This window comes from Panthera tigris, chromosome F3 (assembly GCF_018350195.1).
Source record: "Panthera tigris isolate Pti1 chromosome F3, P.tigris_Pti1_mat1.1, whole genome shotgun sequence".
Classification (NCBI taxonomy): Eukaryota; Metazoa; Chordata; class Mammalia; order Carnivora; family Felidae; genus Panthera; species Panthera tigris.
Window position 1 is genome coordinate 45154117 of NC_056678.1, and position 13538 is coordinate 45167654.

The window sequence follows — 13538 nt, forward strand, 5'->3', positions numbered from 1 at the left end:
GCAAGGTATACAAGATTCCTTTGCAAACTTGAGTTTGAGCTCCCATAAAGCAGAGATACCTCACATGTATCGTGGCAGTTCATAACCTGGAGACAAAGATGTCCTGTTCCACTGAGGGAAGACTCTGGACGGCTAACCCTGGAGGCTTTTGGACCTCTCTATGACACCTACGTTTTGCTTTCTCCTGCCATGCGTTTATTTCCTTAAAGACCTTATGTGACTGTACTTTGGGAAGTCTCCTGAGTCCTTCCAATTATCTGACACTTTGTATTCAATTCAGAGAAATTGTTGACGGAATAGAATTCATTCATGCTGACTAATATGGTCATATTTTCTATTTCTATCTTTAGACAGAAGCAGGAGTATTTTATATTTAATCAAAAGTTGTTTTCTTATTTCTGTTTTCATTATCTTGGCATATTTTTTCAATGTATTCTCAAGGATTTATTCTCTTCTATATCTGCTTGTTTAAGCATTTTTGTCCTAATAATCTTAATTTCTACTTCCTCTTGATACATTTTACCAGAGGTTGGTCTGGCAACTAAATCTCCGGCAGGTGCCATGTCTGCACTTTCCCTCTACCTTGATGGCACCAGTGGGTGCACTCCAGCCCAGGGCTCTCCTGTGGCTTCATCAAAGCCGGCGAGCGGGCCCCAGCCCCGCATTCTGCTGCCTCGCTACAGCTGGCCAGCATGCTCAGCCCACAGAGGGCACACTCCTTGATCCCCAGGCTCTAGTGGCCAGAGGGGCTTGCATTTCTGGGGCCTGCAACGCACTACAACAATCCGAGAGATAACTCTTGGTGGGCCACTACCTCCAGGGCACCACAAAGCAGCCTGAAACACAGCCCAGACTTTCTGGGGAAAAAGCCTAATTATCTGTCTTAGACCGGTAGCCTGAGGGGTGGACTTGAGATTTGCCGCACATCTGGGGGCCACCGAGGTGCTCTCAGGGAACGTGGACCAGGGGATGCCATCTTTGTGCTCTCCTCAGCCTCAAAGAAAACCAAATCACTATTTCTTAAAGATACCCGACCGGCATTAATTTGAGGCCATCAAGTTTCTGGGTGGGTTGTTTTATAGGGGACTGAAGCACTGATGCACTTAATATCTAGAAATGATGTTGTGGTTAGTTTCTAAATTCCCTTCCGGCTTCAAAGTTATTTGTAATAATAAATAGCTAAACATGTTTAAAAGATGCCCAAATACTGCTTTGGCAAGTTCGGAAGAAATAGAATAAGATTTTGAAAGTACTATAAACAAGAGCTTACCTGTGCAGGTTAGTTCAGGATCCCATCTTCCATTTATGCACGTTGAGTGTTTCTGTTCTGATTTTCCTCTACATTTGTAACTTATGTTCTCATTATGATCAAATTCGGTCTTAAATGGATTTACGTCACGTATAGTTAAGCTGTGTTTACACTTCCGAAGTTCATCTGTTGCTAGAAATGAAAATATTGCCTTGAAAAGACTACTTATAAGAATCAAAGCAGTTAATGCAGAACAATAGCTTAGACTCAATAGTATATCGAAATTAGAATTTAGGCCCGTAAGTCCCACCAACCAAGCCATTCCTGATCATATTGCATGTGATGGGCTATTTATTATGTCTGAACATAAGTCCCGTGTCCAGGCTTTGAAATTTCAGAGAAAATGTCTGCCATAAATACAGCCTGGATGTTGGGGATTAGAAAGGCATTAAGAGGCTCACTTTTTTGGATGATTTACACACTAAACAGTCATCACCTGGTTAAATTTGGTCTCCTATTTATCTGTGGAAATAGAATATATGAAGCTGATAGTTTAAATATCAGAAAATATTTTTGTTTCAGAAAAATGAATCTATTTTTTCACTTAGGGTAATTTAAAAAAAAATTTTTTTTAATGTTTATTTAATTTTGAGACAGGGAGAGACAGCATGAACGGGGGAGGGTCAGAGAGAGAGTGAGACACAGAATCTGAAACAGGCTCCAGGCTCTGAGATGTCAGCAGAGAGCCTGACGCGGGGCTTGAACTCACTGACCGTGAGTTCATGACCTGAACCAAAGTCGGATGCTTAACCGACTGAGCCACCCAGGTGCCCCTTCACTTAGGGTAATTTAATAAACACATCTAAGATGTATTATGTAAAATGTGAACACTTAAGCAGATCTTTTGCATGATCACTAAAATGGGACAAATACTTGGACTAAGAAATTGGGTGCTTCAAGTCACAAACTGTTTACTGTATATACTCTTCCAATCTTTGAAATACTATTTTATACATCAGGTCAACCTATAATTCAATAATATTGTAAGAGTCAATTTTGTTGACTCTAATACGAGTATAACAACTTTTTATACAACTACATAGTTCAAAAATTCAATGCAGCCCGGAGTACTTTGTCAAGCTGATAAAATGTCAATTGATGTAGGTCTTTGGATTTTTTAATAAGTGCCCAAAGAAGTAATGATTTTGTAATACAATAAAAAATAATACAAAGGGGAATAATTCAAAACACACTAGAGGCTGAAAATAAATTCTGGTTTTAGGGCTTGTCCTCAGTGTTGAGGAAGAGAAAACAAAGTTTTCTGCAGGTGATAGTAACTCACCCATAGTCAAAAGGAGTGGTAGTGGGTGTTGTCATGGTCCTGTGATTGACTGGTTTCTGAAAGAAGTTCCTTGATTCTTACGAGAAAATAAACATTTTGAGAAGAGTGAAAAGCTAGACTAGCTAGAGGTACAAAATCAACACTGAGAGGAGAAAATTGGAGTAAGGTCTATGATAGTTAAAAGTGGATTATGGTAAACTTGAAGATAGGTCGAAGATTAACCTTGGAAAGGCAAATCTGAGATCTAAAAAGACTAATAAATGAAATAGATGTTTTAGTATAAGAGTGAAAAGTTGAGAGTTTTCATGCCTGTTACAACCTTGGGTTTTCCCCCATATAAAATGAGGGGAAATCGTTTGTGGAGATAGAAGAGGACAAAGATGAAATTTGGTCTTGAAAGACTGGCAATACTTCTCATGGGAATGTGTCTAGCAAAAATGTAAGGATTAAAAAGCAACAAAACCTAATGGTTCATTCAACAAACTCCTATTTCATGTCTGCTGTATGTTCACCAGTCCTTTGTATATTGGGAATACATCGTGAACAAAACAGGTGTCAATCTCTGCTCTCATGGAACTTGAGCCTAAGCCCTACCTTCTCCTTGGAACAATTAATGCCTAGACATCTGGTGAATAAGTAAGATTGGACATCCAGGACTGTCTTTGAATGTAGGACCCAAGAAAACTGTAGGAAAGAACTCATTCCAAGGGAAAAAGGAAAAGGGCCCCCAATATTTTCCCAGCTAGTCATCAAAGACTTGGTCATCCAAAGGTCAGGATGATGCACGTACATCAACCAGAGTGAAGTCCAACAATCAGGTTTGTTTCCTGGCCCCACCCTGACTGCCTCCTTTGACTGACTTATACTGCGAACCCAGAGGGTCTGCAGCTCACCCACCCTTTGGCACATCAACTTCTTGCTGCCGCATTTGAAACAGACTGAGAAATGCTTAGAAGCTTTGAGAGAGGCAAGATTCCTATAGGGATGTAGCAAGTGGGCACTTTCTTGACACTGTCTGTTTTCCAGGGCCTGAAAACAAGAGTGCCGCGTAAAATGAAAATGGGATTTATGCAAATATGCTTCTATTTTCCTGGCGATTAATACTCAGATTTAAATCATATGAATAACTGTAAGTAAAATTTAGCTTCACACTTAAAAAGCATGTTAATTTCAGGGATAGAAAGGGTGATCAGACTCTCTTGCTAGTTTATATTTTTCCTTTGTAGATGATAAGCAATCATTATAATTTAAGACCTGACATTTTCAAGCATATATCTAAATTTCAAAACTATGTTTGCAAATACAGTTTGTACAATAAAAATATTACATTTCATTGACCGTCTATTTGAGAAGGGTCTTCTCACCAATGCACTGAGGAAGTTGGGTCCACGATCCACTTATACATGTAATTGATTTCTGTCCAATCATTGTGAATCCTTCTCTGCAATTGAACTCCACTGAATCTCCATGGTGATAGGGAGGGTTAGAAGTCTGAACAGCGTAGCCATAATTAAGTTCTGGTATATCTCCACATGTAGTCTCCACCTCTGTGAAAATTTCAGAAAAATATGTTTACTTATAAAATACAATTTATGTGTTTCTATAAATATAAAAGGTTGGTTTATTTTAAATATGAATATATTTTATACATTACCAATACAAATAGGCAAGTCTGTCCACCGTCCATCAACACACTGAATTTTATTAAAACCCTTCATCAGAAATCTAGGATTGCACACATATTCCACCAAATCGTTGTGTTCATAGTTTTCTTTCTGTGTTTCTTTAACTTTCCCATTAAGGAGTTGAGGAGGTGGAGAACACCTTTTTGTTTGCTCTACAGGAGAAATAATGTGTAAATAATGATCAAATTACCTATTTCACAACTTAAAAAACAATAAAATGGAGAGTTTTTTCTTTAATTTATATTATTTATAATGTACTTTATTATAGCCTTCTTAAGCAATGAAAAACAAATAGTGCTTAAACAAGAAACATGTTTCCCAGTTCTTTTTTCAAAATTATTATTTTAGAAAGAGAGATAGAGGATAAAAAGGGAGAGGAGAAAGAGACAGAGTGAGAATCTTAAGCAGGCTCTATATGTTCAGCATGGAACCCGACATGGGGTCGATCCCATGACCCAGGGATCATGACCTGAGCTGAAATCAGGATTCAGATGCTCAACCAACTGAGCCACCCAGGCACCGCAACCCAGTACTGTTAATTACACTGAACTAGTATATTGGAAGTATATTGAAACCCAGAAAACATGTTTAATAATCTAGATATTCTAGAGATGTATGCAAACCAATTAATAAATATGGTCATGTAAATGTTAACAATATTCATATGCCATGGAAAAAGTTTATCAAAACTGTTTGAAACAAAAGTCATCATTTGAGGCTAGCATTTTATCAACATATTTTAACTTTGGTTAAGACATACATGTGATTGAATGGACTGAATTAACTATACATTGCTTGAATATTGTTTAGACACTCGATGAAGGTTGAGGGAAGGCCCATGCCATACCAAGTGTCCAGTATTAACAGTGGAATTGTAGTCAAAAGGAAAAGTAACAAACATTAAGGCATAACACATGTATCTATGGCTATTACCACTACATACATCATACTCTGGTTTCTCTTCACATCGTGTAAATCTTTGGCCTTTTACCACTACATATTTCAAGAAACAAGTGGAGATTAATTTCTTAAATAAGAAAATCTGAGATATCTACTACCCAACACATGTCCTGGCTTAATGAATTAGATTACAGACACACACACTTGAAGCCAACAGAAAATTAAGCGTGAGAGAAACAAAAACATAAAAATGTTGGTTTCAAAAATCCTATTTCTTGTTGTAGCAATTAGAAGATAAATATTCACCTTTACACGTTGGAAGATTAGGGGACCATCCAAAGTCGTAACACTGAACTGAATCTGGTCCAACTCTTTTAAGTCTTTGTCTGCAGAAGAATTTCAACACATCTCCGACTCTATATTTGTCTTTTTTGGGCTGAGTATTTAAGTTATCTTCTATTTCAGGAATCTTGCATTCTATTTCTATAAAAATGTTCAAATAATTTGGTGAGAATATAAAATTAATCATTGGCAAAGTAAATTTTATATGTGTCGTATAAAAATGAGGTGCTGGGTACTGCTTATACAGAGGAGCCACAGAAAATTTTACATATTAGGTTTTCTACGCCCTCTAAATTCATAGGGGACCCTGAGAAATATTAAGGCATTGAAGAGCAACATATGTACCCTGAAAATGTATTTGGAAGGTCAACTTGCTTGCACTGGATCTGATTTTATAACTGACATTTATAAAATAAATGCTATATTATTTTGTACTCCCAAAACAGAAACATATTCTTTCACATTAAAAAAAAAAAACCCTGATGCTACATTTTCAAAATTGCACTAAATAAGATTAGGATTTTGTTTAATGTAAATATAATTGGACAACCAGAACACTAGGAGACATTTCTAACAGTTTCTAAGAAACTATTAAAATAGCTTAATTTATATTGATTATATTATATTAGTACAGAAACCAAACTGAAAAATGAAACAAAATAAGGAACCATGTTCAAAGCCAAATAGTTAGGCATATTCTAGGCATCCTCAGTATTTATGTAATACCCAATTATCTATTCTTATTAAACCTTTATACTATCTATTAAGAAATTATTGATTATTCTGATTCAATTTACGAATGTGTAAAATTATCCCTTCAAATTTGTCAAGTTTGTGACATTCGTGACATTCCCAAATAAAAATAAGCTAAATTCCTAAAATAAAGAGCTTCTCTCAGGGTCTGCAGAAATTAACACTCAAGGCAGAAGGTGTAAAAGCAGAAACTCAGGAGCAAAATAGCTGAGGAAATTGTAAGAAACTACAATTTTGGTTTTCTTATAGCATACACTCAAAGAACCCAGTTTTAAATAATATGATACCTTGCATTTAGAATAACAAACAAAATTATTCTTTGTTTATAAACCTATCATGTATATGGCCCATAGGAAACACTGTGTTAAAGAGAGATAATGGTCCTTGGGCTTTCAAACACCCTCTTCTCCCAGGTTACAGTAAATCAGAAGAAGACACCTTGATTTTAATCATGACTTCTTAAAACTTAATTAATTAATTATTTTTAGATGATTATTTGTTTTTGAGAGAGAGAGAGACAGAGTGTGAGTAGGAGAGGTGGAGAGAGAGAATGAGACACAGAATCTGAAGCAGGCTTCAGGCTCTGAACTGTCAGCATAGAGCCCCACATGGGGCTTACACCCGAGAACTGTGAGATCAGGACCTGAGCCAAAGTCTGAGGTTCAACCCACTGAGCGACCCAGATGCCCCCAAAATGACTTTAAATAATGCAAATTTGTTCAAATTGGGATATCTTAAACACGTTTTGGTAATTTTGTTAGTCCTGAAAAAAAAAATACCTGGAAAAATGGTACTTACCATAACATACTGGTTTATGAGACCAACCATCGTTACCACACACTATTGAACCTGCGCGCCCATCTTGGCTTTCGTATCCATCGTGGCATTCATAGTCCAACTTGTCATTGAGTTTAAACCACGTGCCACTGCTTTTGGCTTTGGCATTCTCAAATACTGGCATGTCACAAGATTCTAATGCATAACAGAATTGAAGATTTCAATTCTAATATTATTTAATGGACGATGTAATTAAGTCTCATCCCAAGGAGGTAAAAAAAACCTTTATCAATTAGCTTGTGCTAGTAAATTCAGTATCATATTAAATTAAGAATACCAGTGATAAATCATTGTCTTCAAAGTTACTCGAAATGAAAAAATATGTTTCTACACAGCATTTTCCTTATCACTTAAACACTCTGAAAAAATTTTTCTACAAACACTTTTCTCAATCAGTTATACTTATGTGTTTATGCCACGCTTGTAATCAAATAGGCCATTACAGGTGCATCATATTTTAACTAGCAGAGAGGAATAGGATTTGGTGAACTAAGATGCCACATTCACTAGCAAGGTGACAAATATTCCAGACAAAACTGGATCAGTTGAATACGATTGGTTTTCAAAAATGCAAGTAAATTTTTAAACATTCTATAAAACTCTACTTTAAAACATCATAATTTCTAAAGCTCACATGCTGATTTTCTTCCCCAAATATTTTCCTAATGGCTGTTCATTTTTCTAAACTTACCAAGATTGAATGGAGAGATAACTATTTTTATTATTAGTTAGAAGACAGTAAAATGTTAAAAGTTTTAATTTTTGCTACAGTGTGTTCATAAAGATTAGGTAACTCATCTCAAATTTTATGCTGTGTTACAGAGCCAGCTACCTTAAAGCTTTAAAAAACAAAGCAAAACTATACTAGTGAAGAGAGACAGTGTGTTTCTCTTCCATAGTAAGTATTACAATGGATAACTAACTAACATTCAGTATAAAATGACTTTATATGGGAGCCACTTTTATCATTTTTTTTTTGTGGCTAGTGCCCATAGTAAGCATGGACATTGAAAAAAATAAGGAAATGAAAACAGTACAAATGGATATTCAAATATCCACTTCCTTTAAAGTGAATATGTAAATATCGGTTCAAAACTATCACTGTGTAGCTTTGGAGTATAAGATAAACTGAGGAAACTGTTCATAGAAATCTTCATAAACATCCAGGGACAGGGAAATGTTTCAACACAGCTGTATTTGGCACCATCTAGCAGTATTCCTTCTCCACTAACTAGATGTTTATGAACATTTTCTAAAGGAGAGGATTTTTAAAGTGGGCTACCCTGGAATGTCAACCATAAACTCCATACTTTAATTAAAATTCTGCACTATGGACCCACATCTTCACTTACAAACATTACTTTCATGTCTAAAAACAAAGATTCTGTCATCAAAGTCTGATCACCTAAAAGCAGGAATAGGCACAAATATATTTTGCCAGCCAAAAGTAAGTGGGTTTCCAGGAGAATACACATAAGGCTCCCTGACTCGTTTCCAAATCACAGGATGTTTTAAAGTGGAAAATAACGTAAACTGAAAGATGTCCTGCTACTACGCTGTATAAGTGATTACTCTTAAAAGGCAAAAAATTACATCTTTTTTCATTTATCTTTTCAAATGGGAATCATGTCAGCCGCTCCTCCCAGAAAAGAATTAACTTAGAGTAAACTTTTGTTCAATAGCCATCAGCATAATGAATAGGAACATAATAAATTCATGTGGGTTGAGGTGACCATCCACTTTTCAGACATGTAACCGGTCCTGAAGTTTTACCATCTGGTGTTACATATCCTGGTTTACATTGATACTGTGTTTCTTTATTTAAGGAATATGTAGGTTCATATTCAGAAAAAAATCCATTTTCAATTGTTATCTCTGATTTTGAACATGTTTCTGAAAGGCAGAAAGTATAAGGAAAAGCGAAGCATATAAATAAACATTTTTATAAAGATTCACTGTAACAACACAAAAATAAGGAGTCATTTACAAATGAAAACCGGGAAAAATCTGAATCATCCAAATTCCTGGGACAGAAAAAGTAAGCGACAAAGATACTAAATCAAAATAGTTCATTATTTTCTTCTTTTTGGAATGAAGCGACATTTAGAATACCCAGAATCCCTTCTAGGAAATTATTATGAATCTGTTTGTCTAATGGATCTGGAATCCTGCAGTGTGTCAGAGGTGTACCGGCAATAGGTCCTTTCCAGGCACTTGTTTTAAATATTGCCAACGCGGGGTCTCCTAAGCAACTCCAGTACTCAATTGGGGTATCCGAGATCAGGTGACGATCTCAGAGAAACTGCCACCATAGCTACCACAACTCTGAGAATCTGCAATGTTTGTCATCATAATTGGGTGCTTAAAACCATATGGATATGTGGAGTTCAATGAGTATGACACAGATCAGCACGTTCCTTCATGTTCTGAGACCAAAATGATGATTCCTCAAATTATGTGTAACGTGACTTGAAACAATAAACAAGACTTCTGTCATTTACAAAGTCTTCACAAAGTTCAGCTTTAGTTTTTAAATAACCCATGGATAAAGAAGAAATCAAAAGAGAAAATATGAGCTATATATTTTTTCATAATTGGTAATTTTATTCCTTCACTTGGGGTGCCTAGTACACTGGAAATGGGATACTAGGAATATTAAACACTCAGGATAAGGAGTAAAGTACATAATCTTATTTATTTATTAAAATTTTTTTTAAGTTTATTTTATTTTTTTTTAACGTTTATTTACTTTTGAGATGGAGAGAAACAGGGCATGAACGGGGGAGGGTCAGAGATAGAGAGGGAGACACAGAATCTGAAACAGGCTACAGGCTCTGAGCTGTCAGCACAGATCCGACGCGGGGCTCGAACTCACGAGTCGTGAGATCATAACCTGAGCCGAAGTCGGACGCTTAACCAACTGAGCCACCCAGGCGCCCCTTAAGTTTATTTTTGAGAGAGACAGGGAGACAGAGTGTGAGTGGGGGAGAGTCAGAGAGAGGGAGACACAGAATCTGATGCACGTTCCAGGCTCTGGGCTGTCAGCACAGAGACAAATGTGGGACTTGAACTCCCATACCATGAGATCATGACCTGAGCCAAAGTTGGATGCTTAATCACTGAGCAACCCAGATGCCCCTGTAATCTTTTTTTTTTAAACATTAAATCTTTTGAATTGAGTTATAAGAAAAATATTTTACATGAAAGTTTGTGAGATGATAATAACATAGTCTGAGAGAGAAATTTTACTGTTATATACATATAATAGAAAAGAATACAGAATGAAAATCAATCATCAGAAAAAGAAAAGCAAACAAAACCCAACATACATATAAATTTGAAAAAACATAATAGTGTTAGTGAGATGATGGAATAGGGTGTTTTGTTTACACATTATTTGATTTATTTCTGTTCTAATCTTTAGTATTTCCTCCCTTCTTCTAAATTTGGGCTTAGTTTGCTCTTTTTCTAGTTCCATGAGCTATAAACTTAGGTTGTTTATATACAATCTGCTATGTTAAGCTAAATTTTTTATGTTTATTTATTTTGAGAGAGAGAGAGCACAGACACACACACACACACACAAGTGCACACGTGCAAGCAAGGAAGAGAGAGAGGGGGAGAGAGAGGGAGAGGGAGAGAGAGAGAGAGAGAGAGAGAGAGAGAGAGAGAGAGAGAGACCCAAGCAGGCTCTGTGCTGTCAGCACAGAGTCCTACTGCGATGCTTGATCTCAAGAAACCAATCATGAGATCTTGATCTGAGTCAAAATCAAGAGTTGAACACATAACTAACTGATGGAGCCACCCAGGCGCCCTGATCTTCTTTGTTAATGTAGACATTTATCATTAAAAATTTCCCTCTTTGCACGGCTTTTGCAACATCTCTGAATTTTGTTACACTGTTTTTATGTCTCAAAATATTTTTAAAAATTCTCTTGCTCTTTCCTCTTTGACCCTATTGTTGCTTGAGAGTGTATTTTCTTTCCACGTATTTGTGAATTTTCCCATTCTAGTTTTACCCCATCGTGACTGAAAAAGATAGTGCATACAATCTTTCATGTGCAGTAAATGTACTCTTTTACTGTTAGGTGAAAAATTCCATATAGATCTATTAGGTCCAAAAATCTTTATATTGTGGTTCAAATCTTCAACTTCTTTCTTGCCTTTCTGTGTTGTATTTATTGTTCCAAGGGAGGTATTAAAGTCTCCTAATATTACTGTATTGCTGTCAATTTCTCCTCTTCACATCTGTCCATATTGCTTTATATATTTATGAATTCCAAGGTTGGTTCCACGTCTGTTGAAAATTGTTACCATTTTCCTGATGAATGGACTCATTATTATTATATAACGATCTTCTTCATCTCTAGAGACAGTTTTAGATTCAGTTGTTGTTGTTTTTTTTCTCATAGAAGTATAATCACTCCATCATTCTTTGGTTGCCATTTGCATGAAATATCTTCTTCCATTCCTTCACTTTAGCCTATTGTGTCTTTAAATCTAAAGTGATTTCTTGGTTATTTTATTTTAAATCATTCAGGTACTCTATTCCTTTTAATAGGTAAATTTAAATTTAAGGAATTATTGGTAAGTGAACACTTACTATTAACATGTGGCTAATTGTCTTCTGTTTTGCATCTGTTTTTCTCAATTTGCTCCTCTTTTGATGACTTCCTTTGTTATTTGATTATAGTTTACAGTTATTTACTTTGATTCTTATTATGCAGTACATTAGATCTCTGGAATTATTTATCTTATAACTGAAGGCTTACATGCTTGGACCAGTATCCACACCCACCACTGGTACAGAACTTGCATTCCACATTCTGCTTCTATGAATTTGATGTTTTCTTTTTTCTTTTTTGATTTCATATAGAAGTTTTATCATGAAGTATTTGCTATCTCTGGCTTATTACACTTAATGTATTGTCCTCTAGGTTCAACCATGTTTTTGTGAATATCAAGATTTTCTTCTTTCTCATGGGTGAATAATATTCTATTGTCTGTGTGTGTGTGTGTGTGTGTGTATACATACATATATATATATACATACTGATGCTTAACCAACTGAGCCACCCAGGAGCCATGTTTCCTCAGTCTTGAATGTCTTCATACCTGGCATCCCTATTTCCATGACTCCCATCCAACCTTCAAAGCCTACCCAAGAATGCCATCGTGACCCTGACAGATTTGGCTCTTCATTCCACCTCTTACAAACAAACTCCCCAACCTGATCCCACTCCAGACTCTCATTCCAACTTGGATTTCTTGCCTCCTCTAAATGATCCTGTAGTCTCTCTTTTGCTTGTCTCCATAACAATCTTTATACAGTAAAATACAATATGCTGATGAAATACAATAATCATTCCTTTTGTTTTCCCCACTAAATCGCCTTTTGGTGATGCTAGTCCTAATGCCTGGCACTTAGCAGGCACTTAGCAGTCACTTAAAAAGTGACCATTGGATGGGCAAATAAATGAATGAAAGAATGGATGAATATGAAGCTCTTTCAGAACCTTTCCATTATATCTGCAGATTGCAGGCAACCCATGGGAAGAGCACAGTAGATGGTAACCAATGTAAAAGGTAAGACATGAGAACGCATGTGCAGTGATCTCAAAGCTCTATTGCATGAACCCAAGAAACTCTATCTGTAACTCCATTGTACCTCTGTCTAAGTGTCTTAATTTTGAATTTATGCCATAATTTTGAAGTCAGGAAGCATTTTAAATTTGTTCAAAAAGGCTTTGGGGAGCCTTTGAAGGAACAATTCTATAAGCACTTTCCTATCTATTACATTTTTGGTCAACATGGTTTGAGAAACTTGGCTCTCTCAGTTAAAACGTCCAAACACAGAGAAGTGCTCTGTCAAACCTATTTAACCCTTTTGTTATTTTTGTGATTTTTTTCCCCCCTAAAATGTAGCACATTTTACCCCAAATATATCATCTCTTGTTTATGCACCATATTCTGAAACTAGTTAAAGTTGTTAAGATATGGGTAAAGTGCACATCAGTTTAGTGAGCACAGGATAGACTGGTTGGGAAAAACTCATATCCTGGGGAGGTAGGAATGGTGTCTGGGGTGAGAGGGAGGCATAATTGGGAAGAAGGGAAAGTGCAAAGGTTGTAGAACAATCAGGGATTGGGCAAAGAAAAGTGGATCGATGTAGACTTGGCCAGTAGCCCTAGCAATCAAAGGCCAAAGAGAATTTACGTGTCATTGGGGGACACACTTATTTTCAGCTAAGAACAATTTCAACAAAACTTGATAAGTGAGTTGTAGTTTAACATTATGTGCAGGCAGAAAAGTAGCATATGCATTCTCCATTATGTCTACATTAAAAATAAACAAGGCTTGCTGTGGCACACCTCTCCCTCTCGTGACACTCCCGGGGCGTCTGCTCTGACCCTTCTCATGGCGCTCACTG

General features: G+C 36.3%; 1 protein-coding gene across 1 annotated transcript in view; it reads right to left on the reverse strand.

Moving 5' to 3' along the window:
- CFH (complement factor H) overlaps positions 1-13538 on the reverse strand; it is a 150556-nt gene that overhangs the window by 9807 nt on the left and 127211 nt on the right. Inside the window, 8 exon segments of the mRNA XM_042975713.1 lie at positions 1271-1441; positions 3956-4138; positions 4246-4428; positions 5483-5659; positions 7070-7243; positions 7459-7465; positions 8814-9001; positions 9299-9400. Of these exon segments, the coding sequence (XP_042831647.1) occupies positions 1271-1441; positions 3956-4138; positions 4246-4428; positions 5483-5659; positions 7070-7243; positions 7459-7465; positions 8814-9001; positions 9299-9400 (1185 nt within the window).